Genomic DNA, 15,319 nt, shown 5'->3' with positions numbered 1-15,319 from the left:
AAATTATACGTGACTTGAATTCAGTAGGACCTTTCCTTGCATCTATCTTCCTTCTACTATATTCACATATTTTTGTTTTTACGTGATCGCTTTGACAATAAAATCGAGATAAATTTTTCAAAAATTGTTCTCATATACATACATATACGTAGAAACTCTTCTACGCATTTTTAAAAAAAATTTATAAAAACTTCCTAAAAATATCTTTTTTACTTTTTTCCCTTTCTATCAAAAATTCATTGATTTTATTAAATACGATATAATATATCTTACGCAAAAATTATTTATTTATTTCATATTATTCTTATTTTTTTTTAATATATAATGATAAATTTTACATTTTTAATGCGGCATTTTTAATAAAAAAAAATTTTATATATAAAATATTATAAATAATGATTTTATAATTCTGTCTTTTTTCTCTCTTATATATATATGTGTATTTGTTTACATACATATATATGTAATCAGAATTAAATATATTACTATACAAATGTATATTATTATTAGATTGTTATATTATAATAAGGAACGATTATCTACATATAAATATCAGATTGAATTCACGAATAAGCCCTTCAACCTTTAAAAAGCTTGCGAGCTGCACTGCTAGTAAAGGAAGCAATCTCGCATGCATGCGCTTAATTTGTCCAAAGAATCGACCCCTTCCGTTTACTCCCTCTCTTCTCCTAATATATTTCTCCTCAAGGTCACACATACAAGAATCTCAAAGATTCTCCCTTATAGAAAGACCTTTCGAAGTTCGAACTTGCGAGAAATGAATCTACCTGATATTTCAATCGATCGTATTCGCTTTTTTCCCTTCTCTTTAAATATGTTTTAATATCATTTGCGTCGTTTAATTAGATCGGTTAGGCCGACTCACAAAAAAACCGAATCGAGAAACTGCGGTCGTACCTCTTTTCCTTCTTAAAGAAAAGAATTTATCAAGCTTCTCCCCCAGTGAGATGAGACATCACCGAGATATTGGTCCTGAAGAACGGTATTCCATCCCGCCTTCACCGTCGAATAACGATCGAAAAACTGAAAGAAGAGACGTGTGGTTAACAAGTTAATTAAATTCGATTTAAATAATTATAAATTAATTTCAATTTAATGAAAATTTCACATATCCTTTCAGCGAGAATAAAACTAAAAATAGTTATTTGCACTTAAATTATAAATATATTAATTCTAAAGAATTTAAATTCAAAATTTATATACTATAATAATGTATATAATAGAAAGATAAAAATTCAAAAATAAGAAGAAAAATTATATATAAAAAATTAAAATAAAAGATAATTATATTAATTTATTGACTTAATTATTGTATAATTTTTATTTAAAGATTATATTTTAGTTAAATCTTAAAGCGCGACTTCTTAGATAAAATGTCATTGCTATGAAATTTCCTTTACTAAATTAAAAAATATTTACTTTATTTTATTTTAATTCTTATATTAAATTAAAATATAAATTTATATATGTATGCGTATTTTTTTGAATACATGCAATATATTACATCACAGCTGGTTCCGACTGAAGCAATAAAGACCAGAAGAAAATATTAACGAATCAGATGCACAAATCGAAATTGCAGCATCGAGCTTGCCATCAATCATTTCTCTGGATTCCAATTTTTTTTCCCGATCGCACTGTAACGACATGCCGAAATTTTTTTGTACTATCCGCGTATTGTAGGCGTATATATAATGTGAATTTTTTCAAGTCAAACGAAAATTTTCCTTTTAATATTACAATATTACGATATTACGGTTTTTATAGATAACATTGTGAGTTGCATGTAAAAAAAATGAAATTGTAAATTCAAGAAATATTTGTAAATGTGTATTTTATATCTCAGTAAAATATAACATTTAAAAAAATGTAAAATTAGAAGTACAAGATGTACATGCTTATTATATTTATATTTAATGATTAAAAAAGATAATATAGCTTATAAAAATATATACAAGTATATTTTTTATCAAGCTCAAAGACGAAATTGATATATTTCCTAATTTCCTAGCAAAATTACTTCCAATTTTGAAAATCTATAAAAATTAATCCTCCGCATTCTGTTAAAGAATTATTAATTTAATATTAGATAAGAAAAAATCTCATCTCTCTCTCTAAGTTCTCAATCTGTTTCATCTAAATTCTCAAAAGATTCTTCATGTTCTCTAAGCTTCTTCACACACACACACAAATCAATCAAAAATTATAAAATTCAATGTAAAAGATTATTAATAGAAAAGAAACGATGAAAATATCTTATTTTTATATAAGAGAGAATCTCTTTGATAATATAAATATTATCTTATAAGAACAGATATAAATATGAGATTGTAAAAAAGATATTTTAAGATAAAATTGACCATCAAAAATAAAAATATAAGAATTTTAATTCCATTCTCTTCAACGCATTTATATGTGTGTGTGTGTGTGTGTGTGTGTGTGTGTGTGTGTGTGTGTGTGTGTGTGTGTGTGTGTGTGTGTGTTATGTGTATTCATGTTTATAGATCTATTAATGAGGAATTGGTTCAAACATCAGTCGGTAACGAGTATCATTTGAAGATACATAACGACCAACAATTTCTTTCGAACAGAGCCAATGAATACCGCTAACCAGTACAAGTTATCGATAAGAGTTACTAACAGTAAGTCAAAAAATATTATAATGGCAATAAATTTCTTATTATTAATATAAATTAATAACTTGATTAAAAAATTAAGAATCTTAAAAGTTCTTTTACAGAATTAATTAAATTTGCAAAATATAATAATTACGATATATACATATAATCCAATGTAATTAAATTTGTACAAATAAAAATATTTCTTTAAACATTCTCAAATTCTCTACTAGAGAGTTATCAATTAAAAATGCAATTTATATCGTATATTGTAATAAATTTTATAATATCCTATTTAATTTTTATTTTATTTATTAAGCAATATTCTTTTTATAAAAAGTCAGAACTTCTAAATTCTAATAATGAGAATTTCAACACAATGATTAAAAAGATTTAAATTTCAAGGCATGATGACGGGCAAATTATTTGATTTTTTCCACATATGCGAAGTATTGTAGTCAAATCGCTTAAGGTCACATGCATATCATTTTCCACTCAAGCAAATATTCTAGCGCTTTCATTGAAATAATGTTGCCTAACAAGTCAAGTGACATTTGAAACTTGAAATAAATATGTGTAATAATAATATGCTGTATACATATGAGTATTTTCGAATATCTTTCTATGTGTTATTTAAGCTTTTTAGCTATGTGCTGTATTATTTAAGCCAACGAAAATTAGCATTCGACTTCAATAGGCTTTGAATTGGCCAAATTTAATGCATTTTGTATGTGCTTTATACAAGTGATCTAATTTATATATTTATATATTATTTATTACTGATCAATTGGATGCGATATGCAAAGGCACATCTTTAAAAAACTTATAAACTTTACAGAAAATGTAACAAATTCAATTAATAATATTATAAAAGATATAAAAATTTATTTTAACATTGATTTTATTTTTATGCTTTAATTTCTTTTTTATTTCGCTACATATAATTTTTTTTTAGAAAATTTAAACAAATCTATATAATTTAAATATAAAGCTATTTACTAAAAAAACAAATCTGCATAAAACAAATCTATATAATTTACAAATCTACATCATACAAATCTATATATGTACTTTAATATATATAGCTATTTATTAAAATTAAATATATAGCTTTTTAAAATTAATCTAATTATTAATTAACTTAAGAAATTTTGTTATACAAATCTTTTCTGCTCTATATATAAATCTTTTCAATCTTTATTTAATCTTCCGCAAAACTAATCTAAAACCCGCAAAGTTTTCAATATATTGAAAGCTTTGCAAGAAAGGAGAAAGTTTACGGAAAAGAGATTTCGCCTTATTATTACTCATTGTCTCCCTCTCTTCCCCTTCCTCTTTCTATCTCTTGCACTTTTTGCAAGTAATAATTCATTACAACATCGTGATCCAGTAGTGGCAAAGTAAAAGTGGGGACTCACTCTCACTGTTTGCAGCTGCGACCATCTCTCTTTCCCTCTTTCTTTCTTTTTCTCTCTCTAACTCCCTCTCTTTCTGACGTGTGAAATTGCTCGCGAGGTTACCTCGTGAATGCACCTTTCAAGTTTGTCAAGCTCGCGAGTAGCGAACGGTCGAGTCTTGTACGACGGTGTAAGAACTATTCGACAATTTCTTTTCCTTGGATTCAGTGAAAAATCATGGATGACACCACGAAGAACTTCGCCAATGTCCATGCGGATGTAAGCTGTGATACGAATTACGTGCCTTCTGCTATCGAACTTGTAGAAAGTGAGTTTCCCGGAAGTCCATACTATAATTCCGCAAAAGTTTTGTGTACAAATAATATATTGGCATTTGCTTCTTAAACGAAAAATGGAAAAGAGTTAAATGAAATTATTAATATTCTTTGAATAAATGAAACAATGCAATAAAAATAATTTTTTAAATCCAAATAATTGAAAAATTACCTAAAAAAATTGTCTAATAAAAACAATAGTGATTTTAATGTATAATAATTATTTATCAGAACATAGCATTTTTACTAAAATTAATAATAAATGTAGTTTTAGTAAAAATGCTAGTAATGTTTAATAGCTATGTTTTGGTGAAAAATTAATTAAACCTAAAACGATAAAAACTCAACTATTATATAAGTGAGAAAACCCAATTATTAAATTAAATAATAAATTTAAACAGTTATTGTTTAACTAGTAAATTACTAATTTTCTTAATAATTTTGTAATAATAAGAAATTTTATTATTAAATAATAATTATGTTGACCCATTACTTGATGGCGTCGATTATTGACCCACTTGACATCATTTCCCTTATTAAGAAAATATTGATTCCAGTTTTATGATGGATAATAATTGTGATGGATAATGTTAAATTATTCAGTTTTCGAAATATTATTACGAATAATAGTCGTAGAAAGTGAGTTACGTTTAAAACAAGTTAATTACGAGTTTTTTTGAAGTGACAATATAATCGCCCAATAACATACTATCAGGTATAAAATTAAGTGTCTTACGAACTGTTGCAACACTCTTATCGTCAATGTAAATTTAACGAAGTAGATTACATACATGTTTATAATGTACGAATAAATTGTGACAATAGTTAAAATTTCACAGAAAAATATATATTTCGTTTCTCATTAAAAAATCTTTATATTATATCTTATATCTCTACTTAAAAAAGAAAATCTAAAAAATACAATAAGTTCTTTGATATAACATTGCAATAAAAAAAAGAGCGATCAGTGAAAAAAAGAAAATTACTAGAAAATATTATGCTGTCTATAATATTATTTTAATTCTCGAAATTTATCTCGAAAAAATTTCTATATTACTACATTATAATTACTATTATTAATGATATTAATGATATATTAATGTACTATTTATTTTAACAATTATTTATATAAATTAATATTATTTATTCGATAATAATATCTCTTCTATTAAAACAAAAATACACCCTGAAGATTTATTTGAAACTGCAAATAAAATAAAAAAATTCGGCTGCTAGAAACTGATATCATGTAATGTATGTATATATGTATGTAATGTGACTTGCATCGAACGATATGTAAGCGCATTGGTGAAAGTTGTGCCTAAGTTCATAAAGATTACATCATTATATATAATAAATGTATGAGTTGAACATCTTTGAAAATTTCCAAACATAACTTCTGTAAATAATTTACCTATTATTCTTCCGCATATTTCTTTCTCTAAGGTAAAAAAAGATAAAGTAAAAGTAGAAAGTATTTTTTAACTTCTTCGTATGCTTCCATTAGTCATATAAAGATACTGTATAAAATATATATATACATATATATATATATATATATATATATATATATATATAATATAAAAATATAATAAATAATATAAAAATATAATATAAAATAATAGAAATAATTTAAATAAAGAAGATTTTTATATAAGTGTAATATAAGAAAAATAAACAATATAAATAAAATATATAATACAAAATATAAATAATATAATAAAGTGTAATGTAAAGAATACATTATAAGAAAGAAAAAAATCAAGGATCCGTGATTTCTTAATAACTAAGTAATTTCCATGATACCTTGTATATCGTATGCTTTACAAAAACTCTTTATATTCAAGACGTAACCAATATTCACACGCTAATGCGAATACATGTTTCAAGGCGCAAATAAACGATTGGTAAACTGAGTAAATGATTTTTACAGACTTTTGATAAATAATTGTACTATTCGTTAACACAGTTCTATTTATTTTATACATCGCACACAAAGCTTATTAAACGAGCAATCTAAACAATGCAATAGTATCGATAAGCGTTGCGATTAGCAATTATCCAATCCACCATAACTTTATATCCAATATGTACACACATATACACTTTTTATTAATTTATATAACCAATATTTATAAATCGTTTATCTTTTTTCATCTTTATACACCTGAACGTTGTATAAAAATGACGTCAAAATTAGATAGTCTTATCAACTACCTGTAATTGGTTCTAGATAGAATAACTGATCTTCTTGAGGTATCCATAGATATCTCTTATAAGAATTCCTTTGTTTTAGAAGAATTGTGATAGATAATACCATTTAAAAAGATTAGATCACAGTGATATTTTTGTTTTATAAGATTGTATAATAATCTTGTGATCTTTTCTTTCTCTCTCTCTCTCTTTCCAAGAATGCGGTAGATGCTTTTTTGTGTCTTCACAATCAAATTGATATATTATTATACAGGGTGTCCCAGACCACCCGTACACCCCTTTTAAAATGAAAATAAATGGCTTTTGTCAAAAATCGCGAACAATTTTTAAGTAAATCGGGTACGCTCTATCAAATGGTGATATTTTCAACTTTTGATTCCGACCGGAAATACGCCATCCGGATCGGAAGTTGAATTTTTTTAGGGGAACATGGTACTTTTTATTACAGATTCGAATTGTACGTGAAAAAATAAGAAACTTTTGTATCAAACGTTTTTTCTGACAGTGCCTCTGTCAATCTTAAAATTGACCTTGAAAGTAACTGTGATGAACTATCAATAATTAATTAATATTTCTATTATTATTACAAAAATCGTTACATGGAATAGGATTTCTTTATTTAATTTACTGCGCTCTACCTCCTCACAAGTGCGTGAGCTCATGCTCAGGGATACCCTGTATAAATTTCGATAAAACAATTTGTGAATTAGCAACAATTTGGGAAAGTTAGATGTTTTAGTAATGGAACTATCTGCATATTAACATCAATATTTTGAGTCACTTTACTCATTATTAATAAAATTCTAGTTATACCGCGTAAAACAGTTAAACATGGGTTTTATTATCATTATTAGCTGTAGATAAGATAAAAAAATGACGACAGTGACAATAAGATTTATAAACAATAAGATTTATTAACGCTGAAAGCATCATCACATGAATCACTGCAAATTATTTATATAGAAATTATGAATAATATATTTTGTCACTGGAGAGGGATATCAAATAGCTTTATATTTTTCCTCCGAAAAAACCAAGATAAAATTAAAACAAAAATTTTAAAATGTTTAATAAGAAAAACAATGGTAAATATATTAATATTTATATATAAATTTTTTATATAATAGCAAAAAATAAAGATTGAAATAATTAGGATTATTTAGAAATTAAAAATAAATTTAAACAAAGAAACAGAATTATTTAAATTGTTAAATATATTTACAGAATTTCATTGAAAAAAATTATCAATCATTTTTATTTTCTTTTTTGAATCATTGTTCGTTTTTGCAGGTTTAAATGCGTTCGGTACCGGATTGCTAAGTGTCGGATCGATATTCTCAGTCCTTACAATATACTTCGCTGTCGATGCATGTCACAATATCGTCTACCAGAAGGACTCGAAATTTTACAAAGGAAATGCCATCGTGATCCTATCGGTGTATCCGGTCGCGAGCGTATGCAGTCTCATGGCGATTGCGGTACCAAGGTAAAAAGTAAAAGCCTATCGCAATTCTCTGAAAATATTGAAATTCCGAGAGAAACTTGCCACCAGCGAAGTGTAAAATAAAGCCATGCGCATCGCTACTTCTATTTTTCGTTTTACATAATGTTAGATTTAAACGATCTATCAAAAGTCAAAACAGAACTGTATAATCTTATACAGGGTGACCCATTTTAACTTAGGCAGCCAAATAACTCGAAAAATAAGCAAGATAGAGAAAAATGTTTTAGACAAAAGTTGTATGGTTTCGAGGGGGCCATAAGATGGTATCATTGGTTTGACCTTGAAGAGTCATTTGAAGGTCACGTGAAGGTCACTTCAATTTTTTTAAATGGAACATCCTATATATTTTTGTACATTCTTGTAGCTCATCTCGAGAGCTTTCCAAAACACTATAATTAAGTACATTTTCGTTAAGTACTTTTTGAGTTATGAGGCTTGAAATAATTTCTTAATTTTACATAAACCGTAAAATATCTTGTAAAATATTCATTTTTCGATTACCTTACCTTAATAGTTTTATGTACAAAATAATGAGAGGAATCAATTGGTGTAAAGAAAACACATAGTTGTTTCGAAGAAAAAATATGTAATTTGCAATTAACAATTCCATATTTTTTCTTAAAAACAACTATGTGTTTTCTTTACACCAATTGATTCCTCTCATTATTTTGTACATAAAAGTATTAAGGTAAGATAATCGAAAAATGAATATTTTACAAGATATTTTACGGTTTATGTAAAATTAAGAAATTATTTCAAGCATCATAACTCAAAAAGTACTTAACGGAAAGGTACTTAATTATAGTGTTTTGGAAAGCTCTCGAAATAAGCTACAAGAATGTATAAAAATATATAGGGTATTCCATTTAAAAAAATTGAAGTGACCTTCACGTGACCTTCAAATGACTCTTCAAGGTCAAACCAATGATACCATCTTATGGCCCTCTCGAAACCATACAACTTTTGTCTAAAACATTTTTCTCTATCTTGCTTATTTTTCGAGTTATTTGGCTGCCTAAGTTAAAATGGGTCACCCTGTATATCTTAAAGATCTCTTTTATATCTTTATCTAAAAATTTTAAATTTTATTCTAGAAAAAGAAACAAAAAGAACCAAATAAATATTGAAATTCAAAAATATGATGTTAAGATAAGATGATGATAAGATGTTTTGTTAATGATTTATATGTATATACACACACACACACACACACACACACACACACACACACACACACACACACACATATATATATATATATATATATATATATATACGTATAAATCATTAACAAAACATCTTATCTTAACATCATATTTTTGAATTTCAATATTTATTTGGTTCTTTTTGTTTCTTTTTCTAGAATAAAATTTAAAATTTTTAGATAAAGATATAAAAAAGATCTTTAAGATATATAAGATTATAGAGTTCTGTTTTGACTTTTGATAGATCGTTTAAATCTAACAGTATGTAAAACGAAAAATAGAAGTAGCGATGCGCATGGCTTTGTTTTACATATTTTATCATATTTTTGAATTTCAATATTTATTTGGTTCTTTTTGTTTCTTTTTCTAAAATAAAATTTAAAATTTTTAGATAAAGATATAAAAAAGATCTTTAACTTTAGATCTTGTATCTTAAAATGCAAGGATTCCAGAAATCTGGAAAAATATCTATATAAAAATTAAATTATCTAAATAAAAAATAAAGAATAAATTTATATTACATAAAAACATTTTACGCATGCAAATTCTAATTTACAATTAACTACAATAGATATTATAACACCCCGAGATCTTTTGTCATATCAATATTAGTTTTGCAAAATTCATGAGAATAATGATGTTCGTCTTTCGACAGGGGTCAACTACTATCCGAGGCGATAACTCAAATTTTCATAACAATCTCATTTTATCGACTTTATCTTCTCTTGCTGGACATCGGTCGCCGAAGAATCAGCGAGACGCCAGTGCTGATGCTACGAGTCGGGCCCTGTTGCTGCTGGCCCTGTCTGCCCTTTCCGAACCTTCAGATGACCGATGCCAATTTGTCTTGGCTAAGAATTTTGATCTTACAACTTCCTATCGTCCAGGTAAAAAATTTCCCTCCCCTTTCTCCCTCTTTACGGTTTCATTAGCTTGCTCTTCTTTCGCGCTAAATAATTATTATAATTAAACCTCCTAAACCCCTAACTTTGATTAAAATTGATAATAATTAGTATTACTCATATATAAATATATATATATATGTTGCATCGCTTTGAATTTTCACAATGCAAAAAATATAATATGCAATTGAAATACACAATCTTAAAAAGGAAAGATTTAATTTATTATATTAATTTTATTTATGTGTGAATTGATATTTAAAATAATTAAAATCAATTATGTAAAAACTGATTATTTAAAGTTAATCTTATTCTGTTGAAATTTTGCTGCTATAATTGAAACAAAAAAAAGCTTTGATATACAGTGTAGCGTAGTTCATTTAAAATTTAACCATCTTTCACAAATCTTTGTTAGAATATTTATTTTGAAATGAAATATATAAAAACATAGAGAATTTCTTTACGTAGTACACATTTTCTGTAATATATATCGTATACATTTCAAAATAAAATAATTATATAAATAACCCTAACATTTATTTTTTACAGTTATAAATATCCTTGAGAATATTCAAACACACACATAATATTAGAATTAAATAAATCAATCTTACAGAATAAAATATCTAATAACAAGTATTAAAATTATTTATAATTAATCAATTATTTATTAATTTAAATAAATAATTTAAATTAATTTAAATAAATAATTTAAATTAATTTAAATAAAAAATAAATATGATAATTTATAAAATAAAGATATTTATTTATCATAAATATTCCAGCAGAAAAATATTCGGAATTTGAGTTTAAGAAAATGTTTGAATTTTCAGGGTCTCCTCTATTTGATATTGCTTTTCATGACAGCCGAGGAACCGACTCTCCCCACTCAATATGGTGTATATCTTCAACCAGTCATGGTAATCAGCATACTCCTTGGAATATATAGTTTAACTATTGCTACAAAGACTCTGCATACGGCAATTCCAGGTAATGAGCATACATATTTATTCAAGAGTTTTCTTTCATCATTTAATTTCAACAGAAGATTTATTTTTAGTATTTTGCATATACATTTATTTTACTATTATTATTCTTTTATTTTTCTCTACAAAAATTTCTCTAAATGTTAAGTACACAGCGTTTTATATTAATATTATATAAATAGACCACATATTAATTAGATCACATTTTTTTATTAAATGTAATATACTACTCTTTCTATATTCTCTTTGCTGCGATATATTTATTGTAACGGAAAGATTAAAAATGTTTTTGTATATATCATATTTTTTAAATATTTTTATAGTAATTTTAATTTAGTTTAATTTTTTTCTAATATTTCTTATTCTGTTTTTATTTCATTAAATCACGATTTCGCTTTTTACGCGATAACAGTTCGAATTTTCGCGCCGAATCTAAAAAATAATCACTATTTACTCGCTTGTCGAAGATCGAAACTCGGATCCAATATATTTGATTGCCGAACAATGACAATTATATTACTGTAGTCATTATAAATAACACAGAAAGTAATTTCCGAAAAATCTAGATTATTTTTCATTCTCTAACTTAAAAATTCTATATTAAAAAAATTATTTATCAATGACATTATTCTCGTTTTAGAGGCCAACTTACATTTCAAGGCACTGGTGTCACAATTGCTACTATTGTTCTCTAAACTGCAGGCGGCTATCATTATTAAGGGATTGCTCGCCACAGGAATTTTTCCGTGCAATCCACCTCTCACCCCGACAATTTACGCCAATGGTAAATAGATAAGTTTTCATCTTTGTTCATTTGTTGTTATTTTTATTCATTCTGTTCTCAAAGAAAATCAAATATTCAGAGAAAATTGATAATTTTAATATTCGATAATATTCTTTTTAATTCGATATTTAATATTTTGGTATCGATTAAATTAAAAATTATAATAATACTGGAGCATATCGCGCAGGTTTTTATTATGTAATTCAGAAAACTGAATCATTATCATTATATACTGAGATTAAATAGAATGTAGATGATAATAGTGATTAAATATAAAATACATATAAACAAATGATTAATTAATTTTCTAACATTAAAATTAATTAAAATAAATTATCTGCTGAAATTGCATAGATTATGTTATTTATATGTATCGCGTTGACCGACACTTATCATTTAATTTCTCATTAAAATATACCATATCTGATCTCTAACCAGAAACTGATAAAAAAGCAATGATTTCATGGTAGCATCTTCAAATAACATGATAAGATCCTTTATCTCCTAATTTAGAATGCATTCGTTCTTTATATATTGCGTTCCAGACCCACGATCGAACGTAACAAAGAAACTCGTTTCACACAGAAGACAGAGACGTCACGCAGCATCCGCGACCGCCATAAAAATTCATCCGTTATATATACGTGCCATGAATAAATTTCCTTTGGTTCCAAACGACACTAAGATAACACATCGCCAGCAAAAAAGACTCTTTATGCAACACATAACTTACTTGATTATTATAAAAAAATTTTTTGTGCGACACATAACTTACTTTATATTATTATATTTCAATATATATTTATATTTTTTATTCATTATTATTAGCAAAATTAATAATTATATTATTATTAACAATTTCATTAAAATTATATCAATTCCAATTTTAATTAAAAAGTATATTTTCAAACCATTTTAAGCCTATTTTCTAAATATATGTATTAATGTAAATTAATATATTGATTTAAAGCGTGCGAAGTGTGTGTTTTAAATATAACACGATTAATAAATATAGCAGATAACAAGTTAATATTTGATATTTTTCATTTCAGTGACGTATAACTCACTAATGTTATTCGAAATGCTGTTACTCTGTTATGCTGCTCGACATGTATATTACGTCGATCCGGAAAAAAATCAAGAACAGGACGCGATAGATCGAGTGCCAAGAACAACGGGTCAGATAGATCTTATAAATAGCAACGATGGTAATAAGCAGCTTTCATCGATAACAACTGCATAAGATTTTTCAAATAGATATCACAGAAATATGTTGACTGTATATATTATTTATATTGAAAAAAACTCTCATCGACGAAAAATTCGTATTTCTCGACAAGATTTTAATCAGCAGACATCGATCGATATGAGTAAGCTGATATTAATCGATGCAAGTAAAACGGGATTATGTGTAGATATAGAGCTAGAGATGTTGTGGGTTTTTCTTCTGAATAGTTTAACTTTTAATTCTATTTTTACAAATCCTCTCTCTACCTTTACATAAACTTCCTTATGTATATATCATTATTAATTCTAATAGTTATTAATTTTATCACAACAAACATCATTAATTATTAGAACGTTATTATTAAAAGGCTTATACAAGGTGGAGCTTGGCTTGCGATAGATGATTTTCATACTTAATTTTCGACTGATTTTCTTTAATTCTGCAAAACTTAATCAAAAAATAAGCATTTTCTTTCATTCGAGATTAGTTTCATTATTTTCCCTCTTTTCATTTTTCACAAATCGAATATTGGTAGTAACTCTTCAAATCAATTAAAAACCATATATTATATATTTTCCATTCTTTTAATTATAAATATAATTATAAATATAAAATAAATATATATATATATTATTTTTAATAACAAAAATAAAGTTATGAAAAAATAAAATCAAAATTCTTTTTTAATATGATTATTTATAAGTAGTTTATGCGTATGTTACATATGTGTATTTTTGTGCAAGATTATACTAATATAATGTACATATATACATAATTATAGATTTTTATTTTTTAAAGTTTTTATAAAAAAGTTCAAAATTAATTGTAAAAGAAATTATAAACTTTCCAAACATGTCCAAAAATACAGAAAAATGCTGAAAGAAAGAGACAGAGAGAGAGAGAGAGAGAGAGAGAGAAAGAGAGAGAGAGAAAGAGAGAGAGAGAGAGAGAGAGAGAGAGAGAGAGAGAGAGAGAGAGAGAGAGTGTGAAAGATGAAATATACAAATAAAATGACAAAGATTATTTTATCACCAATTGCGTTTTCTTGTTAAATTTAATTGCATTAGATTAATGAAAAATAAAAGGTAATATATAATGTATTCTCTATTCTTATTTTTATATTTTATCCAAAGTGTCATCGTGTTCGCAGTATACTTGAAAATATACGTTAATATTCCAATAACATGTTTCCATAAGATATATTACATGTCTCTGTCTTGACGATTCTTCTATATCCTCCAGGAAAAGATGAACATCCTGCAAACAAGTGCTTACACAAAGTTTGTTCTTCTGGCTTATTATTCTTTTCTGGATGCTTCCTTTCATTTACGTCATACTTCGCTTGTTCTCGTAAAATCTTTTAAAATGCTCAAAATTGTAAATATTAATATTTTCCACGTTAAAACATCATATATACATTTATATCTAATTTTAAACGATCTTTTTTACATTAATATATAAAAAAATTATTAATAGAGACATATTAATTCTATAGGATTATATCTAATTTATATATTATATTTATATTTATAATTATCTAATTTATATTTATATTTACACATTATATCCAAAGAATCGTTAAATTCTAATTATTATAAAATATAGACTTTTAAAAAAATTTAACGTGTCGATTGCAAAATATCAGCAACGACCAAAAATACGACAGGGCGAAATCGTCAAACTGACGGGGTTACAAAGACAAGTCGCTCCGTGGTTTCCATCCCCACGTCATTCTTCCACGTCCACTCTCCACGAAAGGACAGACGATTATATCGCGTTCGAGTACAAGAAAAAGCAAAAAAAGAACCGGGCTCCATGCGCCTCCTCATTTTTCGAGCGATTTCAGGGGACTGTTCGCCGCCTACCTGCGACCTGGCCCACCGTAACTACAAAACATACTTCTCTGTCTCCCTTTTCTGTTGTCCCCCTCATCCTTACTAACATAAGATGCAACTCGCCGTTCAAGACTTGATCCTCGACCCTCTTCACGGGACGTGATCGTGATCGAGCTTTACAGCCGTAATAGATTTAACAGTTTCCTTAGGAGATATCGACTTAGGCGTGGAAGGGGAAGAGGAGCAGGAAAAAGGAAGACGAAGAGATTTGCCGAAATTGAATAGTTTTT

General features: G+C 26.5%; 1 protein-coding gene and 1 long non-coding RNA gene across 11 annotated transcripts in view; one reads left to right on the top strand and one right to left on the bottom strand.

Annotated features, from left to right (window-relative positions):
- Positions 1–15,319, bottom strand: part of LOC145968516 (uncharacterized) — a 185,570-nt gene that overhangs the window by 134,975 nt on the left and 35,276 nt on the right. For 4 of the 9 annotated variants that reach the window (XR_014437758.1, XR_014437759.1, XR_014437757.1 and 1 more), the window contains one exon: positions 919–1,044. The exons of the other annotated variants lie outside the window; for them this stretch is intronic. This is a non-coding gene — a long non-coding RNA (uncharacterized LOC145968516). The remainder of the gene's footprint in view (positions 1–918; positions 1,045–15,319) is intronic. 9 annotated transcript variants of the gene reach the window in all.
- On the top strand, positions 4,077–14,294 carry LOC145968728 (organic solute transporter alpha-like protein). 2 transcript variants are annotated; one of them, XM_083094439.1, is made up of 6 exons: positions 4,077–4,364; positions 7,876–8,071; positions 9,950–10,181; positions 11,030–11,186; positions 11,823–11,966; positions 12,512–12,929. In XM_083094439.1, exons 1-6 carry the CDS (start codon positions 4,274–4,276, stop codon positions 12,883–12,885), a joined length of 1,194 nt encoding a protein of 397 aa, XP_082950565.1. In that variant the 5' UTR covers positions 4,077–4,273; the 3' UTR covers positions 12,886–12,929. The 2 variants fall into 2 exon arrangements, with proteins under 2 accessions (XP_082950565.1, XP_082950566.1); XM_083094440.1 differs by lacking the exon at positions 12,512–12,929 and adding an exon at positions 13,019–14,294 and having other exon boundaries at positions 4,121–4,364.

This window comes from Camponotus vicinus, unplaced genomic scaffold (genome assembly GCF_025532165.1).
Source record: "Camponotus vicinus isolate PSW18456_S1 unplaced genomic scaffold, iyCamVici1.0 SCAF_3, whole genome shotgun sequence".
Lineage (NCBI taxonomy): Eukaryota > Metazoa > Arthropoda > Insecta > Hymenoptera > Formicidae > Camponotus > Camponotus vicinus.
Note: the sequence above shows the minus strand (reverse complement) of the source record. Positions and strands in the feature narration are given on the sequence as shown.

Bases quoted from the DNA above. Each gene is read 5' to 3' on its own strand.
- LOC145968728 (XM_083094439.1), top strand. From the start codon at position 4,274: ATGGATGACACCACGAAGAACTTCGCCAATGTCCATGCGGATGTAAGC. The intron at 8,072-9,949 runs GTAAAAAGTAAA...GTCTTTCGACAG, and splicing joins ATGGCGATTGCGGTACCAAG to GGGTCAACTACTATCCGAGG. The intron at 11,187-11,822 runs GTAATGAGCATA...TTCTCGTTTTAG, and splicing joins TCTGCATACGGCAATTCCAG to AGGCCAACTTACATTTCAAG.